At 37.5% G+C, this 21,971-nt stretch overlaps 1 protein-coding gene across 2 annotated transcripts; it reads right to left on the reverse strand.

Annotated features, from left to right (window-relative positions):
* Positions 1-20: 20 nt before the first annotated feature.
* ATAD5 (ATPase family AAA domain containing 5) lies at positions 21-21,760 on the reverse strand. 2 transcript variants are annotated; one of them, XM_087751314.1, is made up of 23 exons: positions 21,533-21,760; positions 18,772-20,573; positions 18,347-18,434; positions 17,598-17,759; positions 16,949-17,087; positions 16,393-16,477; positions 15,744-15,925; positions 14,797-14,954; positions 14,337-14,490; positions 13,800-14,093; positions 13,527-13,623; positions 12,577-12,659; positions 12,333-12,478; positions 12,070-12,220; positions 11,426-11,596; positions 10,338-10,456; positions 9,361-9,454; positions 9,063-9,127; positions 7,946-8,126; positions 6,419-6,606; positions 5,307-6,139; positions 3,982-4,146; positions 21-148 (listed from the first exon to the last, which is right to left on the reverse strand). In XM_087751314.1, the coding sequence occupies exons 1-23, from the start codon at positions 21,596-21,598 to the stop codon at positions 28-30; spliced, it is 5,544 nt and encodes a 1,847-aa protein (XP_087607440.1). In that variant the 5' UTR covers positions 21,599-21,760; the 3' UTR covers positions 21-27. The 2 variants fall into 2 exon arrangements, with proteins under 2 accessions (XP_087607440.1, XP_087607441.1); XM_087751315.1 differs by lacking the exon at positions 21-148 and adding an exon at positions 2,503-3,796.
* Positions 21,761-21,971: the final 211 nt, after the last annotated feature.

A 21,971-nucleotide genomic window follows, 5' to 3' on the forward strand; every position in this document is an offset into this window, starting at 1 on the left:
CTTCTCCTCGCTTTGCGCGGCACCGGCTCAAGCCTCCCCCAACGAGTTACGAGTGCTCTGAACCTCGATTACTAAGGGTCCCCTTTCCAGGAGGAGGGCTCGTCCACGCACCGACAGGTCTGCCTCCAACTCCACCTCAGGTTTGGCTCTAAAAAAAATAATTTAAAAAAGCCTGCTGCCTAACAGAACGGCATCCGTTCACCAGACATCGCTTAAAGCATCGGTAGCCCAGGCGGCAGGGGAGTTACGCTTTCCTCAGCAGAGCTCTGCCACCCTGTAGGTGCTCAGGGCAGTATCCGAGAAGGAGCTGCGTGACACCAAGTGCTGCAAGGAAAAAAAACCGTCAGCATAACTCAACACAGGGAAAACGGAGTGTTTGGGATTTGCAAAGCCTAAGGAAAATGTCCCTCTTTCAAGATAAAGCCAATGTCAAAAAGCCTACGACTTAATAGTCAGTTTGTCTAAGGAAAGAAAAAGACAAAAGAGAAAATTTTAAGGTGAAGGAAAGATTTTCAAGATTAATTAAATCAGAAATAGATTAAAAGGTATTAAAATATTTTTCATTTTACTACAGTTTTGGGTTAGTTTGCATAGTTAACTTGCATTACTATAGTACACTACAACATGCAATGATTCTTTAGTAAAGTTTATGTATAATCTTGTAAAAACACGGTGTAGTTACTTATTTTGCAGATGACTAAATAGTGTACTAGAGATATGTTATCAGTTTAAAGTACTGACAAATTGTTTCCATTTTTTAGGCACTAAATAGCATTGTACCTTTTTTTTAAAAATATTGTGAAGTCATGAAATAAACAGCAGCAGAATATCTGAAAAGCCGAGTATTGTTCAACTACCTACCTAAAGTCTCTTTTCAGCACTTACCCTTTAAGATCTGTGCTATGCTACAATATAAACGTTGATTGCATTTTCCCCAGAGATAATTTTGTTGCAAGCCCTACATTGAAGCTCTTTTGCTAGCCCAATCTTTGTGGTGTCCCTACCGATCCTGTAGAATACAAAAGAGAATCTGCATGACGTTTGCAGGATGGTTATTTATATTCAAGACAACCTGTAAACCCCACCACCAAAAACCCGCATTGGTCAGTAGCCCTGTTTTTCTCAGTGTCTCAGTTTTCTTTCTGTGACTTGCAAGGGCCGCGTCCTTCCCAGCCCTCGGCTGTCAAGATACATCGTGCCCCGTTCCAGGGCTTTCACAGAGACAGTCTTGCTTGTAAAGGCATCCTTCCCTCCTCCTACTTCGACTCTCCATTAGCATTAACAGAGTGTATGCTTGCAAGAACATGCCTAAAGCTTAACTGCTTTTTTCTGTATTACTCGTGGGATTGTAGAATAATGTCACTTTCATTTACATTCTGGAAAGCAATATTGGAATGACAGTAAAAAGAAAGAAAAGCTTGACACTTGACTGAGATTTCAACAAGAACAACACGATTGTTGGTTTTTTCGTTTTTAAATTATTGTACACCTAGTAATAACTACTGCTTAAATAGGGTGCAGAGTCATCGTGAAACTCCAGGGTTGTTTTACTTCTGGTTTCGCCAAATTCTTTTGTTTAGGTAGATTACAGGCATGGGTTTTGTCTTTTTCCTTTCCAGATATCTTCAGTCATTCCCAAGATGCCTTAAGCTGATTTTTATGTTTTGGAAGAAAAGGTGTTTTCTGCTCCGAAGAGAAGCTGGTTTTTTCTTACATTACACTTTCACCCTGTGGAAGCAATGTTGTGTGCCCTACTACATAAGACATAAGCTAGCTAGATGGGCAGTGTAAAGTATTAGCAGGGCCCAAACTATTGCAGGAAAACATTTTGAATCAAAGGTAGGAGACTTCCGCAGTGCTGGAATGGGTCTTGCGAAGCATTTCCTTTTAAGCTGAGTTAATCAAAACCAGCCCCAAATCTCTTTTCCCCAAGAGCAGCCCGTCCCTCAAGGTAACTTGCCGCCTTCTAGCATACAAAAGATGCTCGTGCTTCATGCCTAAAAATGCAAAGTTGCTAGTTTACCAGAGTTCAACTAAATCATCACAAGTAGATTATCCTTCATTCAAACTGCCTTGAGTTGGGTTTATGTGGTAATTGCACCCAAGTGTCTTATCAAGTAGTGAAATACTTGAATTCCACCTTACCTTTTGGACAACATAGCCTGGAGATTCTATAAAAAAATCCTTAAAGCAGTTATTAGAACCAGAGAGCTTACTTCAAAAGGAGGTAAGTTCTCTCCCATTGCTTTCTACTTTATATCTTTTAAATAACCAATGAATTTCCTAAAACAATAATACTTTATAGGGCCTGTTTCCAATTTATGTAGGTCCCCACTGTAATCTAGTTAGATTGAGATTGCCTTTATAAAGCAGTGAACAGATATACTTCTACTTTTTTATTTTAAAAATTTTTTAAAAATTTTGGTTCATTTATTTTTACAAAAAATGTACAGGAGTTGCTTAGACCATTGATACAACAATACAACCCATTAAGATTTCAACAGCCACCACTTTATTTCATTCTTATTTGATAATTCTGGGCTACTGAAAGAGTAAAGATTATTATCTAGAATGCGGAAGCTTAAAATAATTTACTGTTTTCATAAATATTTCTCATTCCTGAACATGTTTAAGACATGAAAAATTTAAGATGAGAACAGAATGTACCAGAAAATGGCCTTCCTTATTACAGAAACATTGAGGTACCACTGCATGGCACCAATCTGACTCAGTTTGAGAAAGAGGAACAGTCCAACTGCAATATAAAGGTGGAAAAGTACATGGTTGAAATATTTCCAGTTAAAAACCCATAAAAAAATCATCTTTATGGACTGAAAACATTAAGTTTTAGGAGTCTTACTTTTCATACAACAGAAATATTCAGAACTGTAGCAAAGTCTCACAAATTTATTGTTGTATAAAAACAGATTCAATCACAAATAATCAGGCTGAAGTCTTGTCAAATACAAAATGAAGTATAAAAATAGAACACAATATACAAGACTAGAAGTAGTTAAATATTACTGAAACCAAAGCAACACTGGAATAATTGTTATTTACAAAATCTTGCCTAATCTCTGAGTCCACCTTAAGCTACAGTAATCATTTCTCTACCTTTTTATGAGATTAACATGCAGATCTGACAGCTGTAAACAACGAAATGAAACGAATGTATACAAATATATGTACATTGAGGCACAGTGCTTTGCAAAGGCTTTGTTAGACAGTCGTTATTGTGAAGAGTTGGTTTCAGGCATTTCCATTTTAGAAGACTTGTCTCATCCTCTCCCTGCCCCTCCCACCCCAGGTTATTTAACACTTAACTGCAAATTCAGAAAGAAACAAGCTTATTTTAATAAAATGGTCTCCTCAGAAAAAAGCAACTTTGCTGTGGAAGTTGTGACAGTTGGTCATTACAAAAGGACTTCTTGCTACGTGATACACAAATTACAGAGAAAGATAGTATGAAGTAGTCCCCATTGATTAGTTTGGGCATTTAAAGATTATAAATGCACTTATTGGACAAGCACCAAAACAAACCCACATTTCACTTGTGGAGAGCAATATCACGACAATAGATATATACATTATTTTAAATACTTATAGAAATTTAATATACAAATGGCTCTGAATGTACAATAAAATAATGTGGTAAAAAAATCAAACTATGGTGAGAATACCACCATGAGGCACAAAGTATTTCTGGTGTTAGCGATTTTAAGGGAAGTCCAAAGACAGATTGTTTATCATTTGTCTGGGTATTTCGAGATGAATCCCTTCAAGATAATGCAAGAACCTATAAAAAGAAAAGTGACTATAAGGGAACAAAGTTATTTCCAAATACAAGGCAACGCTTTTATTATTTAGAGAGGCAAACATTCACCTTTCTTGTCTAGAATTATTTCACAAAATATTTTATTAAAATTCTTAACTACCTTGTATATTGAAATGTAGCAAGATTTAGGAAAAACCAAAACTTACCTTCTTTTAGTCTTCCCTTGCTCTTTAAGCTTCTCAGACCTACAGATACTGCGAAGAGTGGGGAGGTATTCAAGTATGCTGGCTTGCTTATTACCCAGGTTTAAAGGACTTCTGGAAAACACAGTTCTGATGACTGCCAGCCTCTTCTGTGCTTTTTTGTGAATGCTAAAATGGAGAATGAAGCTTTATTGTTTCTTGTTCAATAATGTGCAGTCCCTGTTTTGTTCCTTTAAGACCAAATCCACTGGTTTAAAACTGTTAAACATAGTGAGGTCCAAAACTGCATCCCAATGGATTAGATGCCTGCAACTTCTGACCGTGTGCTGCTTACACAGCACCACAAAGCTGCACTCAGAGACAGAAGGGCAGCTTGTTTGGCCAATGCTCTTAGCTTAACTACGAAGCCTAATCTGGGGAGGTCTTCACAATCTAGTTATGTACGTGAGGGTTAGTACATCCGTCAGACAATGTAACCAAAAGCATCTGTGGTCTTCAAAAATAAAAAGCATCACGTGATTGGTTTTTGCCAGAACGTCAAGATCAGATCCAATGTATAACTCATGATATATTGGCTAAACTTGGTGACAGGTTAGACGGCTAGCTCCATTTGGACATTGCTCCTCTGGGTACTGACTTACAGAAATCAGTCTAAGCTATTTTCCTATTCAGACACTTGAATAGGTTTTATTCACCTATTATGCCAATTTCATGTAAGCCGACTTGTTTATGTTAAAAACAGTCTTTCATATCCACACTTGCTAGCAGCAATGTATTCTTTGATCTTTTATAATATATTAAAGGTTATTCTTCGTTAGCATAAGTTACTACAAAAAAATTGCAATAACTTTGCTCTGAATTTTGTTAGGTCTTCATCAAGCAACAGCTACGCATTTAATACAGACTCAATATGACCAGGCACTGGATGAAAAATTTGCATGTCTAGTACTTGCAGAATCCATTTCAATCTAACTGTCTGTCTTGAAAGAGCCATTCCTTTCGGTTTTTGTTTTTCTTCTGGGGGTGGCAGTGGCGTGTGTTTGTTTGTTTCCAAAGTAAATAGACTGGATTAAGGCTACCATTCCTGAATAACATTATAGTCAGGCTATTCAAACAAGAAAAGTCACTTTTTGCAGAGATTGTCAAGCAGTTAATTTACGCTTATTTAAGCAAAGTGAACAACATATTCCACTGTTTTGAGACATACTGACAACATTCACCTTGGTATGAATGTGTGTACATAGTATCTGAAACAGTCTTACACCCTGTGAAATGCTTCTCTTGACAAATAACTGCATTATATTCCAGAAATATTAGCAGAGTCTTACCTTGAATCAGCCGACTGACTGAAGGATACGTAATTTCTTGTGCTTGAAATATGCAAAGTAAGTCCCTCCAGTTGATCGCTTTCAGGTGTTTTACTGATACTCAAAGAAGATTCCAAGTTTTGTGAAATATTAACAGAACATTTGTTAAAACTGAGTGCTTCAATAGCTGCCTTTATTTCACTACAGCTCTGGGAACTCCACCAATCAGTATCTTCTATACTGAATTCATCACAAAGACCATTTTTGATTTTGCCATTTGTCCAGTTAAATCTTTCATCTTTAGAAAACTCCAGTGGTTCCTTGGTGTTAGTGTTTACACAGCAATCCAAGAAAGACATGTTCTCCACAAATTCAGTCAGTGAGTTCAGACACCGAAAAACAAGAGCAGACCTTTTCTCATTTGCTGAGGTTTTAGTTTCAATTTCTTTTTCTTCTTCATTCATCAACAATTTTGATTCCTCTTTATTCACTTTATCACATGATGTAGGACTCTCCGATGGCAAAGTTATGAATTCAGCTGAATAGTTCAGTCCAGTATCAAATAAGTCACTATCATCCAATATATCCAGCCTTTTCTGGTTCTTTGTCTTCTTAGACTTTTTTCCAGAGCTGCTTTTTGCAGAGCAATAATTGTTAGTAGATCTGCTTTTGGAAGAAACTATGGTAGTCCTTTCAAGTATAGAGTTAGAGGCTTCAGACTGGTTTGAAAGAACTTGCACTGGTAAGGGAAGAATAAGTTCGAGATTACTATATATAAAATCCACTTTCTTCATCTGGAATTCTGTGAGAAGCTGCATCAATTTATTCCATTCCCCCATGGTTTTGATTTTGTGCTGTAAAATAATAATAAAAAAAATTATTAATACTTTTTTTTTTAAATAAAAATATTATTACAGAAAATCTCATACTCCTGGCTTTGTGTTTATGAGGCGAAGGACTGTCGCTTGCAGGAGACTGTCCCAGTTCAGATTTTGCTCAATAACAACAGAATCCCCTAATTTGTACAACAAACCTTTTCAAAGAGATTTGCTTCTAAGAAGATGCTATTCATCGTGATGATTACGCTCAATTATCTGGCAATCAAAGTATTAGCTAGTCAACTACAAAAATACCTTAAGAAATGTAAACAAATCTTCTGAAGGCAACAGGATATTCTTAAGGCCAAGCAATGTCTCTACACAGCCTGTATCACATTTTGGAAACTCCTGAAGATGTGCATCAGCTTGAGAAAAATCAATCTTGGAATCAGTAGTCTTTTCAGAATGAATTACGTGATCTTCTTTATCTGTCTCATCGCCTCCTGCACAAAGATAACATGTGTTACTTAAAAAGAAACAATTGCATCATGAAATTGATTCTTTGCCTCTTTGCCTCAATTCCTTTTATAAAGGATACCGTAACTGTCGCCTCTTGCTGCAGTTCTGAATGAATATAGCGACTGAAATTAGTCATCCCCATCCCCATGCATCCTTCCCATTTCATTTCTTTAAGCGTTACCAATCTGCCTGCTCTCCCTTCTTTGCAAGTCACCATTTGAAATGGTCTCTTCTTCCTTTTATGCCCCACTAGCCTCTCTCTGTTGCTCGCTCACGCGCTGTCTCGCTCACCCACACCTGCGAGGATGTTCTTCCTGTATCCTTTGGGACCAAGTTCTTACCCTTGCTGCCTGCTTGCTAGCTGTCCAGTTTTTCTCCTTTTTTCAGTTCTGCTTCTAGTTGAATTACATACAACTCAGCTAAATGGATAAAGAACTGCAAACTCTGAGTTGAAGGGAAACTACTGCTGCCGCCCTGCTCTGCCCAATTTTGCTACTGTCCTGGTTTCGGTTGGGATAGAGTTAATTTTCTTCCTAGTAGCTGGGATAGTGCTGTGTTTTGGATTTAGTATGAGAATAATGTTGATAACACGCTGATGTTTTAGTTGTTGCTCAGTAGTGCTTACACCAGTCAAGGACTTTTCAGCTTCCCAAGCTCTGCCCGGTGCACAAGAGGCTGGGAGGGGGCAGAGCCAGGACAGCTGACCCTGACTGGCCCAAGGGCTACTCCGTACCGTATGGCGTCATGCTCAGTATATAAACTGGGGGAGTTGGCTGGGAGGGAGGGACCGCTGCTTGGGGACGGGCTGGGCATCAGTTGGCAGGTAGTGAGCAATTACTTGCTTTGTATATTCTTTTATCATTATTATTATATTTTGTTTCAATTATTAAACTGTTCTTATCTCAACCCATGAGGTTTGGGGGTTTTGTTTTTGGGGTTTCTTTTTCCTTTCTCTCCCCCCCCCCCCCCCCCCCAGTTCTCTCCCCCATCCCACCGCGGTGGGGAGTGAGTGAGCAGCTGTGTGGTGCTCCGTTGCCGGCTGGGCTTAAACTATGACAGCTGCTCAGAAGAGGAAAGGGAGATAATTAAGTACCATAATGATGGGTAATAAACAGGTGCAATAAAAATCAAACTTTTAGTTCCTTATACATATATACAAGGCTTTGAAGTAGCCCAAAAAAACCCAAACCCAAAACCCTACACAAATGTTTAGGAGTCTTACAGAAAGTTACTGTCTATTCATACATGTCTAAGAATGGTTTGATTTAATCAAATTCATGTTAAGATGGAGAATTGTTTTTTAATTGAATTAAATCAACTTACCATGATGTGCCAAACATTTGTCTTTCAAGCATCCACCTCCACTTCTAACCCAAAATTGTAAGTAGAGAACGCTTTGTCTGATGTCACAGTTATTTGTGGTTAACAGAGCAGCTAAGTCTTTTACATCTGTTCGTAGATTCTCAGCCAGACACAGCACTTGGAGATAGCTAGCAGCATTAATCTAAACAAAAGTTAGACAAAGACCACTGAAAACAACTCTTACCAATCAGACTCAATAGTCACACAGAAGCACATTATTCTATTTATGCTTGCAACACATTTTTCCTTTCGATACAGAAGATTAGTTTATTAAATTAGATTACAGTTAGATTAAAACCTCTATAGAAAAGCAGAATACTGTACCAAATCTAAACAGTCCACATCAGGGAATTAAGTTAAATTTAGAAATTCAACTCATTAAAAACAAACAAAACACACATATTCTGCCTATGTGCCTGAAACCGCATACGCCTTGCTTCTCATCACCAATGAACAGGTTTCAGTGAACTATATTCACTGTAAAGGTTTTTCTTTCTTTCTTTTACCTCTGTAATTGTCTGGTAGCCCAAAAGATTTTCAATGTCTCATTAAAAAAAAAAATTCCCCTTCTCAAAAGTTAGTTCCTTCTGATTCGCATTTATTTAGGTTTTTCATACAATATATAGTTGCAAATAAAACTATTTGCCATACAGAATACTAGTGTTTACATTAAAGGAATAACCCGTAATATTTCTAAAATAGTTCCTATACTTTTTAATGAATGAACCAATACTGGCATAGTCAGCCTTCAGATCAAAACTATTAGATACATCATCTATGATATTACTTACTACGTCCTAAAAACTAAATTAAGCGATAAAGTGATGTTCTTATTGTAATTCTCTCAAATACTAAATGGTTAAGAAAATAAATCTTCCAGGCTAGTAATAAAAATTCTACATGTAAAGATAAATACATCCTACACATCCTTGCATAAAACCCGAAAACATAATCTTCTGATGAAACAGACATATTACATCAGATAAATATAAACCTACACCAACATTTAAATTTCAAACTTAAATTAGCTGACAACTACTTGCTTAGGACGTATCTGCATTTCCAAACACAGACTTACCAAGGAAGGGGTTCCGAAGTTGATCTCTTCAAAATAGCCATCAAATGTTAAGCTGAATGTTGGATCTATATAAAGAGATATCAGCGAACTGTTATGACATTATGTTAAAAACTAATTATTTTCTTTACCCATTAGAGCAACCAGTATCTTTATTCAAATACTAAAATACTTGCTTTATAGTCTCCACTCATTTAATTTTACATTTTGGAGCTGTATTCAATCATCACCATTTAAACCATCTTGTTAAAATAGGCTCTCTCATCTGAAAAGCCTGATTACTGTATCAAACACTACTCACCATTGGTAGTAAGAATTACAGGTCTCTTTGCAGTTGCCATGAATGTCTTTATTGCACTTAGAAATCCTGCATCTTCATCAAATATTATATCTACCTATAGAAGACAAATGAAGCGCAAAATATCAACAGCTTTAACAATAGCTACAAGCTCTGAAGCTCTGAATGCAGTCTGTTAACCACTGAGTAAGACTGCACATTAATACAGGTTTCTTGAACATGTGCGGGCAATGACAGTATACATGCTTCAGGTGAAGTTCGCTTGTTAGCACACAACACTTCGATCACAGTCTTCTGTGCTGAAGCTTACAAAATCACAGACTGGTTGAGGTTGGAAGGGACCTCTGGAGGTCAACATGTCCAACCCCCCTCCCGCTCAAGCTGGGTCACCTACAGCAGGTTGCCCAGGTGGCTTCTGAAGTTTGGTTTTTTCTTTTTAATAGAATTGCACCAGTGATCTGTAGGATCAGTTGCCACAGTTGGCATCATTGCTATACCTCCTTTATTTACTTAAAATTACATTCTTGGCTGCAATTCTCTATTCTTAGTTTAAGACTCAAAGACATTTTTGGGCAAGGGGTTAAAGAAAAGAAGAATTTAATGCGGGCTTAGATATTGTAATTACTGGGGTGTTAATGGTGACTTTTAAAGTGTCTCAGTGCATTTAAGTAGTGTAAAATCATAAACCATCACTTTTGGCATAATCAAAGGAATTAAATTAGCAGAATCCTGCAAACTGTTCCAGCAGTGAACAACTGTTGATAGATGATAGTTTCTTTATCTTTTTAAATAACGACCCAGGATTAAAAAAAGTACTCATGACGGTGAAATCATTAAGCATTGAATTAATTTTTAAGTTGATAAACCTCACACTTGAATCTACCTAGAAGTCTCAAGTAGGAAGGGAAAAAAAAATTAAACTCTTTAAACATAATGAAAGGACGTATCGCTCGCATCAATACATTTCATGTGAATTTTACCTCTTCAAAAAGAATGAGAGATGTTGCACTTTTTCTGTTGTGTTCTCCTCCTTCTACTTCTTTGTTTATTGACTTAATTTGAGCATCTTTCTTTTCTTCATGTGAATTCTGAGTATTTCCTGCAGATGGGTGAAGAATTGAGCGAGAAGTAAAGGAGGACTGAAGCCATTTAATATGCATTCTAGACACTGGTTTCAAAAACACTGCATGTATAAACTGCTTAAGAAAATCTACACTGACACAAAAACTTAGAAATCTGACCTACACCCTTTTCTGATGTCTCTTGTTTAAAAAAAGTTGCAACAAATTTGTTGGGAATTCAACAGTGTTTGGCGAAGGGCTGACTACAGAATTAATTCTGCACCTAACCTGTTTGTGACCTATGATGTCTCAGGGGCATGGAGTAGGTAAGTCCTTCGAGACAGTGCAATACGATTGCTTGAAAAGACAAGGACTAGACTTGATTGCCCCAATTCAATCCAGCACTTTGCTCATGCATTCCTCTGTACTGTCTGTGCAAAAATACTGGTTGTCCAAATACATTATTTCCCTTCTAAAAACCTGATCCCATGAAGCATTTGGAAATATACCTTCCAATATTAAGCGACTCAAAGATTTCAGCATGCCTTTCTATGTATTAAAATCCACAGTCTGCAATCTTAATTCTGTGGCATTAATTCTGACATATATATACCAGCTAGCACAAGGACCATTCCACACCAACCTGAAACAGGCACTGAGGTAATATAAAGGTGTGTTTTTCTAGACACAGATTTTAATTTATCTTCTCTCACCTAAATGCTCTGGGGGAAAAAAACAAACCAAAAAACCCAAACAAAACGAAACAACTAAGGAAAACCTACTGAATTTCAGATAGTCTGTACCCTAGTTAACTCTCCTGTAATACAGAGTAATGACTGCTTTCTCTGTAGTTAGGTGTATCTGAGATGCATTAAGTAACTCTTGCCGGCAGTTAGAGTGTAATGAAGTGTGCTCTACTCTTTTCTCCACACAGCTCCACATAAACAGTAGTACAGCGTAGCATTTCCATCTCCAAAGGTAATTCATGATTATATAGTGATACCTACCTTTATTTTTCTCTTGAGATGTTACTGCTGCATCGTTACCTTTACGTTTGGAAGAAATTTTGAAATAGTTTGCAAGTGTTTTAGGGGGCAAGCTTCGTTTTAACCCTGCTCCTTTTGGTGACAGTGGAGGTTTTCTTGGTGAAATAACTTTCTTTGGAGAATACATTTTTTCTGCAAGATATGTTTTATATTAAACTTAAGATGGAAATGTAATCTCAAACTGACATTTGTCAGGCAAATTTAGAGCAAATCCCAGGTTTGTATCTAGTACAGGACAGGTTTACCGTGCTGATTTCTGCTTATTTTACTTTTCTCCTGTTATAGGGAATGCTTTCTGTTCAACTTTCTATTCAAGTGCCATAGCACTTACTCCACCACTACAGAAATAACTTAAGATAACCAAGAGTCAGTCATTTTGATAAAGTCATTATTTAATTTGGTATGTAGTTGTGTTAACCAATGGAGCATTTCTTATTGTTATGGCCAAATAAGCTGAAATTTGCTATCTTTTTTAAACAATTGATGTCTAAAAATTGTTTTGGGAACTCAGTTCAAAAAGAAACCAAAAACCGAACCCCACAACCAGAAAAAAAACCCAAAACCCCAACCAAACAAAAACCCCCAGATATAACCATGAAACTTACTTGGTGACTTGGCACTGCTACAACTGTTAAAAAAGCAAGGCTTATGTGCATTAATGCCTTTTTTGTCCACTTGATGAGACTGAGTAGCTTCTTTTAGTTGAGACAGTATCTGTCTACCGCTACGCTGGCAAGAAGCATTGACTTCAAATATCTGCAACGGTATTTAATTTACACAAAAAAATGTTAGCCATCTTGTATTATGAATGCTTTCATATCACTAGTTACAAATAAGAAAACGGCACTGAGGAAAGGACTCCACAAACCTTAAAACCAAGCTCCTGAGCACAAGCATATACTGCAGCAGTTTTCCCCACTCCCGGTGGGCCAGTTATCAGAACTGTATTGCAAAGGCTAGTCTCTTCCTCAACATCAGATTTATTATCTTTAAAGTCAAGGCTGTCCAAAGAACCTGTAGAATTATTTAAAAGAAAAGAAAGGATTTGTGTCATTTTTATGCCAACTTTAACAAAGAGAAGCTATATATATTATTTTTAATTCTATCAGCACCTTCATGCTCTTTGTCCTCCTTTTCCCCTTTCTGGTTTCTTTTTTCTTCCCAATCAGCTCTTTTTTTCCATTCTTTTAACCAACTATAAAGGGAAGGAACAGAATAAAAAATAAAAATTACTGCTGAATAAAGTGAACCAAATTCAGATGGAACAGAACATAAAACTAGGGGACATCAGCCACTTGTTATCCCTCTCAGCAACTTATCAAGTCGCTTCAGATTAAAAAAAAAAATAATTGTTCAGGGTTTGTTCGATTCTTTTGTAAAAAAGGGTTCCTTCTTCATTCTCTGTTCTATTGGCTGATTGGTATAAAAACAAGTCACTTGGTAAGCTACTTAAACTGTGGAAAATGCTTTATCATTCATTGTTTAGTGTTGTTTGTCGGGTGGATCTTTAAATTCTGCGTAAGAGCCACAACAATAACTTAAACCCATACAGAAAATTAACTGAAAGCACAATATATTAGATGGACTTGAGCGCTAAATTACTGTCAAAAGCAGAGGCAGTGCATCAAGATCAGGATCAGGCATGCTTGTAGGGAAGTATAGACAAAGTACTGGTAAGTTGCTATCTCTCATTCCTAGTGTGTAAGCTTAAATAACCTGACAAAAAATAATTTTTACTAAAAATGTAAGGGCATTAGTTACTTAAGTATTTCATTCTATCCCACAGCCTAATGTAGCATTTCATGTGTGTTTTTGTTTTGTACCACACCATACAAGCTACTGAGGTATTACTGTAAAAGAAACCATGACCATAAGATCATTCACACCAACTGACAGTTTGCTTCTGCAACTTTTCAGAAGTAAACCAAAACAAAGGCCACAAACATACACTCTGTAAGTGTTAAGCACAGTGTAAAATAATTGACTTTGCTTCTTTGAGCATAATCAAGTAATATGATGTTTTGAGTTATTTTAAGAATGGATCCATGCTCCCACTTCTGACCTGTGTAGCCTTTCAATTTCTTTCTTGTTCCCTACAAGTTCACTGGAATCTTGAGGCTGATATTTTTCTGTCCAGAGCATGTCTTCCTTTTCAACACCTACAGAAAAAAATATTATCCACTTTTAAATACTTCTTCATGCAAAAGAGTCGATCCAGTCTAGTAGAATATTAAGACTAGATATGATTTCTGCATCACAGTGGAAAGCTGACATACATCATATATACATTCCCTCAATGCAAAGAGAATTAAAATAAGACAGGAAATGCAGTTACCTGAAAGTGCATTTGGCTCTGATAAATATTCACTGTCTTCTGTCATAAGATCTGGTTTCTGGGTCTTGTTTTTTCCCAAATGCGTGGCTTGTCTTGTCTCTGCTTGTTTTTCTCCAGATACAGGAGAAATAAGGTTCCTGGAAACTCTGGATTTCATTTCAGTCTCTGTACCTTCAATTTGTTTTCTTCTTTTTGATTTGTGGTCTTCCGTTTCTTTCCTTTTCCTCTTAGTTTCCTTCCAGTTGTCAGAATGCTTCTGATTTGCCTCAGAATTTGCAGTGCCATCTCTGTTTTCTAAGGAAAAAAAAAACCAACCAACCAAACAACTTTTTAAAATTTCAAGCTACGTCCATCACAACCGTATGTTTGTTTAAGTCATATTTGAAGAATTTGGTCAAAATTACCTAAAATGTGAGGACCAATTTATTTCCAATAACAGTATTCCTTCACTGACATATTTCTGGAAATTCCAAGCTGCCTTTTTATGCTAGAGAGAATGAGAGTGTGTGTTTGTTTTTCCTTACGTAGATTACTAACCTTGTATACTCTTTTCAAAAACCAACCGTTCCGTTTGCTTTTTCAGAAACTTGTAGAAGTATTTTCTCACAGGAAACTGAGAATTAGAAGACGTGATCTCATCTAGTAAATCTTTCCTGAATGTCTCAGGAAAAACTGGTCGGTGGCCAGAAAGCTGTAATACACACACACAAAATTATTATTCGAAAACATTACACAGAATAACAATGACAGTTTTGTGTAATTTAAATTAGTAGCTGTCTTGTTAAACCCAGAGATTAACAGAAAGCCTTGAGAGTTGTCTAATGTTACAATGCAGAATGGGTAAATCACACACAAGGGGCGGGGGGAAATCTAGGACTGAAACGGATTCAAGCTACAGGATTTTTTAAAACCAACAGAAGTCCTAAGAAGTAACAAAACAATTTCAATTTTCTTTTCATTTTTCTTGTAACACAAGCCCCCATTTTAAAGTACTAACCACAGGTGGAGAACAGTTTCCAGTTAGTTTTGAATTCACAGTAGAGAATTCCCCAAGTGAAAGAGTGATTTCTGTGATGTCAGTGACTTCAGTATTCAGTTTCCTTAGCTTAGTTAATAGGGGACACGATGGTGATTTCAGTTTCCACATAGGGTAACCTACAAAAGAACCCCCACCAAAAACAAAAGAAGAGGATGCTTTTGTTAACAGAACAGAGATACAGTCACAGACAAAAACATCCTACAGTAAATAGGAGTAAGTGCTTTTAACTACAGCTTTATCATGTCAAAGCTAAGCTTATTTAACTTACACTGCATCAACTTTTTATCTTTATTAATTCCACCTCCCACAAGCAGAACAAATTTGCACATTTTTGCATACAGCATTTCTGCAGTAAGTTGCTCCTGGGCTTTGCTTGCTCTAAATAACAACCTGTGCCCTCACTGGGTCTCTGTAGGACAGATGCTCACCAAGGATTTTGTTTATTTATGGGCTGGTTTGCAAATATAAACTCTGACAAGTGCTATTCTACCTTCTGCTTTTCTGTCATGCCCTTTCATAAGAGCACTATAGCACTCTCCCTCACTTAGTGGAAAGAAATGGGCTGTTCTTTTCTCTTTTGAGAAATATTTTGCCTTTGTCAGAAGGAAATGGTTTCTGCCCCAGTCAGTCCAACGTGCTCTCTGTTCTCCAAATTGGAACGTCAAAGACTAACTTTTTTGACTAAATATTAAGAATTTTGCATTCTCACCCATGGATGTATACATTACTTCAGCATCAATTCGTAAATTGTGTATTCAAAAACACCTCACTGGAAGCTTGTAAGTAGGAAACTACCAGTTATTCCAGTCATAACAGTAAGTTCTGCTGTTCAACATTTTTCTTTTCTGCACAGACTTACTAGAATTTATTATATACATTTACAAAGTGGCTGAACAAAAGCTTACAGTCATCCTTCTGCTGTACATGGACAACAGTCTTAAAACATGAACTTGCAAGAGAGTACGCTTCCATTGCTGCTGCTTTCTTTGCAATCTGTCTTTTCAGTGACTCTGGCAACCCACTCATCAAAAATTCACGTTTTGCTCTGAACTGATCATCATCTTGAGAATTTTCAGATGCATCTTGGCTTTAATGAAAGTGGGAAAAAAAAAAAAAAAATCATTAAAACTACCAGCTATGTAAGGCTTACAACAGAATTTAATCACATTCACTTCTACACAAGAGTTAGAAATATTTTGGGAGAACTGCTAGAATTAATTTAAATGTCATAGTTTACATTTAATTTTAAATTTTCTGTTACAGATTTTAATTTTAAAAAATAATCCCCTGGTACTTTTATATGCAATTTAGGATTTCTTTTTAATCAGTCATCAACTACATTTCCAACCATCTAAAATGGTTCAGCAATGGTTGAAGCACTCCTGAACAAAAAAACAAAATTTTGCAAGCAGATTAACATATTGATCAGTATAAAAACCATGAACATTAATATCACATGTCAATAAACATATTTAAATTTGTAAAATGACAGAATGTTAAAGTAACCTTGAAATATATTTTGATTCTTAAGCAATTGCAATCTTGAAAACTGACCTGCTTTCATCAAAGATCACAATTGGTTCACCTGCAGAGCTTTGAGCATTTCTGCCTAGGAAGGAAGGTGGATATCCCAGTTTTCCTTTAAAAAGAAAAAAAATCATGATTAGATTAGCACTGATATAGGATTCTAACCTTGCTTCTCTGTTCACTATCTGTATGTTCCATTTAATAACATTAGGGAATCTCCTTTTCTTAAGGGAAAGCTGAGCATTTTAACAAAATTATAGTTTTATTTCTAGTTATTTCATCACTATAGACATTATTTTCTGTAACATTAAAAAAACACATTAAATTAGAAGACAACAAAACATTGTATACAATTGGCAGTTTTTCAAACAACCACAGTTTTCCCTGAATGAAGAAAAATCAAAGCAGCACATGTAAATAACCTCTGCACCATTATATCATAAAAATAAAAGGTATATATTGGAATATTATACAAAAAATCAGAAGAAAATATGAATGTACTGCAAAGGCAGCTTGCTAAAATAAAGTTATAATAGTCAATAACTGTAATAAAAATTAAACACATTCAATAAAACCCAATTACCGTTTGAGTTCTTTGCAACTTTCAAGTTTCTAGACTTTTTCCCCAAAACATCATTTAAGCTCCGAAGATTCTTTTGCTTCACATTCTGCACTGTAGTAGCGGCATTACTCAGGCTTGAATCTAAAATTATTACCGATTCCTAGAAGGAAAGCAAATAAAATAAGAAAGGAAACACAACTTTTCCTCCTTTATTAACAATACAATTTAGTGATCAGTACTGAGAAAATTGGAGAAACTGCTAGAGAGCTTAGAAGTTAGCAAACATAATTTGAATATTATACAATACTATACACAATATTACTGTTATCTACACAGAAATAGTATATAGAATAAGATCTCCAATATATAAACGAAGGCCAGAATTACTCTCACCTAAATTTAAATGTCTAAAACACACACAGTTGAAACAGACACCTTGCTGTCCATTAGGAAAGAGAAACAGTCACTTCTACAGCGTGACCATCTGCTGCATTTTATAGATCTGCATTAGGACGAGCTTTCCAGTCTATGCCTGGCAGTTTTTATTCTATTTGAAATTTACCATACCGTGGCATAGATACCTACCTTATAAAAGAAACATTTTTGTTGCTTAAAATGAACCACAAAAACATCAAAATAACTTTTTCCCCTACAAAGTATACAAGCTTACTTCATCTTGTAATTTTTTCTTTTCTGCAAGAGCTCGCTGTCGAGATGAGCGCCTCACAGGAGTTGGCACGTCTTCATTAACCTTTGATCTATTATGCTGTATAGCCTTTGCTTTTTCAATCAGCTGTTTTGCTTTGGATATATTTTTAGAAGTAGAGCTTATCTGTTAAAGTACAAAAGAACCAAAATACCTAGCAATTAATAGCAATATATTTGGTAAGTATTTCACATATTAATAAAATTTTTCACATTAATAAAAGCATATGATTTTTATAAAGTTCTATTGGTATCAAAAAGAAAATGAAAGAATGGAAAGGAGGAGCAAACCAAGATGACATAAATACTTTTCAAAAGGGAGTGAGAGCCCTACAAGGGGATCCTCCAATTTGTCCACAGAACAAATGAAATACAGGCAGTGACATTCTTAAGCATAAGCTGTTCTGCTGTATCCAAACACTATGTCCCATCCCAAGAACCTGCACCACATGAGCATACTATTTTATTGGATTTTTCTGTTACAAAAAGTAGATTTACACAAATAAAACATATTTTAAAATCTAAGGTACAATAACTGTACAACAAACTATCTCGAATTCTATCATAAATTGCAGTAATATTCTCTTTCCATAGGGTATCTAAGAACTGCCATATTGTATTACATTAAACTATCACATAATACTGAATATTAACACGATTATATGTGTATAGTAAATGAGAAAATACTGAAATGCAAACTGCTACATAAATTACCCTTATATTTTTGGAGTTAAACTCTTCATTTTTCATTGCTTCAGCTTTATTTGATTTTGTAGTCGCATTGATACGTGTAAACCTCATTCTAATTAGGAAAAAAAGTATTAAGAAATTATTACTTTTCAAGAAAAGGAAATGTTACTCTCAATCTCATTTTCAAAAGCCTTTAAAAATACAGTGCTGCAAACAGAAGCAACCCCCCAATTGGTGGTGTCTTTGTTTTGTTCTGTTTTTTTTTTTAGTGTCTTTAGTGCAAACACATTTATAGAGTCAACTCTGGTTCTTCTGTATTATTATCTACCATGATCAGTTTTCATGCAGCTCTGGTATGCATTCCAATCAATTTATAATTATGTCTTACTCTTAAAATACTTGCAGGAAAACAAAGTGCGAAAAGGTAGAATATACTCTAAAATGTTTACCTTATCGGGCTGTTTCCATCAAAGGGCGCTGTAATCACCTCAGCTTTGTACACGTTACTTTTCTTCAAGGATCGCTTGCTTGCTTTTGGTGTAGAAGTCTGAAAAGGACAGCCACTTAATTCATCTTCAGAAAAGGTATTTCTAGTACTGGTTTTTTTAGGTGTGACATTTGTTGATGTTTTGATTTTCTTCTGCCTTAAACTCCTCCTTAACTCATTCACTTTTGGACTTGATGAAATTCTTACATCTAAGGTGTTTTCCTTAGTAAGAACATTAGCTCTTGAATCCTCACCTTCATTATAATTGCTAGCATTTGAGACATTCGTTTCCTTAGTTTCCGAAGTCTTCCTTCTTCTGTTTCCTTTTTTCTGAAACTTTTTAGGTCTTTGGGTTTTAGTTCTATTGTTTTCAGGACTAGAACGTGTATATTTGTCCACATACTCTTCTGGTACTCCACTTTCTAAACCTTTATTTGAAGCAATGTCACCTTCAGGTCCTTCTTTTTCTTTTGACGACTTTCCAATGGCTTGCTTTTGTTTTCCAGGTGCCTTTTTAACTCCAGTTTTTATTACATCCGATGTTGGTTGTCTAAACGCCTTCATAAACTGATGCCTTTCTTCCAGAGTACATTTTGGCTTCAAAGAATCTGACCCTGCAGTCTCTAGTACAGCTAACTCCAATTCTTCTTCCTCAATAACGACATTAGATTTTCTTTTCTGAGTAACCTGTTCAGTTTGTTCGCTGTCCAAGGGGGGCGGGCTACTTTCTTTTTCCCCTACACATCCTTTCTGCTTCAAAAAAATGGAAGCTATTTTCCTAGAGCCTTTTTGCTCCTTATGCAAAGGAGCTAATTTTGGGGGAATGGAATGAACCTGGGCAAGGACAGTTACAGTTCTAAGTGGTAGCTGCTGAGATTCCTCACACTTTTCTGGGTCACTAATACTATCACTTTTGTCCGTTTCATTTGCTGTAGCAGAATTGTCCATTGTTGGCTTTGTGTCTTCTTCAACATGATCTACATTATTTTCTCCCTGACTCTTCAAGAAGTCCTCAAATGACACTGTTATTATACTATGATTTACCTGTGATGTCTTATCATCTGTATGAACTTGAAAACCGGAGTCACTAATAGTAGCGTCACACTCTGCTATTGTAGGAGATACCATCTTTTTCTTCTCTTCAGTTTCCTTTTTACACTTTTCATTCAGCTGGTTTTCAGATGAAAAACTTTCAGACAAATCCATATTTACTTTGTGCTTCCTTTTCCTTGATTTTCTTATCCTATTTTTTGTTCCATTTATTTCAGAACCAACTTTCTTCGCATCTTTGCTGTAGATGACAGCATTTGAGAAGTTCTCTCTTTGCACATTATCTTCTGCTAATTCTCTTGCACATTTTTGGTCAACTAAAGTACAAGTAGCAATAAAATCATTAGTGTCTTGTTTCAGTCCTGTTGCTTCTCTATTGTCACCACCACTAATTTCTATTTCGTGTTCATTCTCAGATTCTTTCATCTCTCTTAGTTTATTATTAAAATTAACTCTCTTCCCTTTCCTCTTCCGCTTTAAAAGTGGTTTAAAAGGTAAGTTACAGTCTTTGTCATCAGCATCCAAGGGTGTTTTATTTTCTCCAGCTACAACTGGTAATGCAGCTTTCTCAGTTAGAGATGTCTTTTTAAAATAATCCAATATATTGTTGGGTTTTGGTGGTGACAACACTTTATCCACTGGTTTTGCTAATGGTGAAAAATATCTTGTGATTGTTTTTACAGAAGTATCTTCCTCTCGACGTTTCTTGCATGGCTATAAAAAAGTTCAACATTAATCTTAGTTTTTAAAAACTTAAGATGACTGAGTGTGGTAATATAAAGCAGTACAGTGTCTGCAGTATATGTTAGTGACACTAGTACTTTTTCAGAGGATAAAAAACTCATGCCAATGCACTAAGACTGCGTGCACGTCAACTTTAGCTCCATGTTTCCAAAAGCCATTTAAGCTTGAAATAAAGATTCTACCATTTCAAATAAATAAAAATCCCATTCTGAAGCTTTGAGACAACCAAAACTGAAGGTGACCACAAGGTCTTCAGAACAGCTCTGCAGAGACTCCATAATACTAGAGTTCAGAAAGTCTACTTCGATTCAGATGATCTACCTATTGGTTACCTCAAGATGTTCGCCAGAGCATTTATAGAGCACTTAACAGAGAATTCCAACATCACTTAAAGATGTATGATCCTACTGTAAACATCTAACATATCTTAAAAGGAAACTATACCTTTTAAAATACTTACAGAAAATCTATACAAGAGAATTCATATCTCATAATTCAAACTATGAAAGAGAACTCATTTGTACGACTGCAAGAGAGACGGCTCACAAAGACTTTTACAACTTTTATAACTTTGGGTTTATTAAAACCCGAACTCTTCCGAAATCGCATCACCTGAAACTGAAAACACTTCTTCCCAAAGCTACCGGGGACTCCGCCGGGGCGCCCCAAGAAGGCGTTTCGTGACAGCTTGGCCGGTGGCTGCGCTGCGCTCCCGGGCGAGGCTGCGAGCGGCGGGCACCGGGCTGGGCAGCGGCCCGCGGCGCCCCGGCGGCGCTTTCCGCCTCCCCCCGCCACACCAGCCGCGCCGTGTCAAGCGCGAACGACAAAGGGGCCAGGCCGCCCCGCCGCACCCCCAAGCCCGCCGCCAGCCCCCTCCCCGCCCGCACAGCGCGGCGCCCCGGCTCGCCTCCCGCCTCCCGCGTCCCCACCTGAGCGTCGCCCTCTTTCCCGGGGAGGGAGGCGGCCGCCGCGGCCACGGCGACCCTGCCCACCATGCCCCGGGCGCTGGCGGGGAGCGGAGCCCTCAGCCGCGGGGGGAGGCGCGGGCTAGCGCCATGGAGCGGCCCCGCCGGGGCCCGCCCGCCCGATGGCCGCGGCCGCCGCCGCCTGACAGGAGCGGGAGCCAGGCGGGCAGAAAGGCGCGCGCGGGACGAGATTCGGACCTCCGCGCGGAAGGGGGCGGCGCCACGGCGCCCCACGTGACCCGCCCGCGCGGCCAACGGCCGTCCGCTTTCCACCCTCACGTGACGCGGGCCCGCAGCGAGGCGCCCCGCCCCTTCCCCCGCAGGCCCGGTCACGTGACGGCGCCGCCGCGCCCGCCCCCCTCTTCGCCACTGTCAGCCGGGTTTTCGCGCCGCGGCGCGAGAG

This window comes from Nipponia nippon, unplaced genomic scaffold (assembly GCF_047370975.1).
Source record: "Nipponia nippon isolate SJK-2023a ecotype South Korea unplaced genomic scaffold, ASM4737097v1 scaffold_14, whole genome shotgun sequence".
In the NCBI taxonomy this organism is placed as follows: Eukaryota; Metazoa; Chordata; class Aves; order Pelecaniformes; family Threskiornithidae; genus Nipponia; species Nipponia nippon.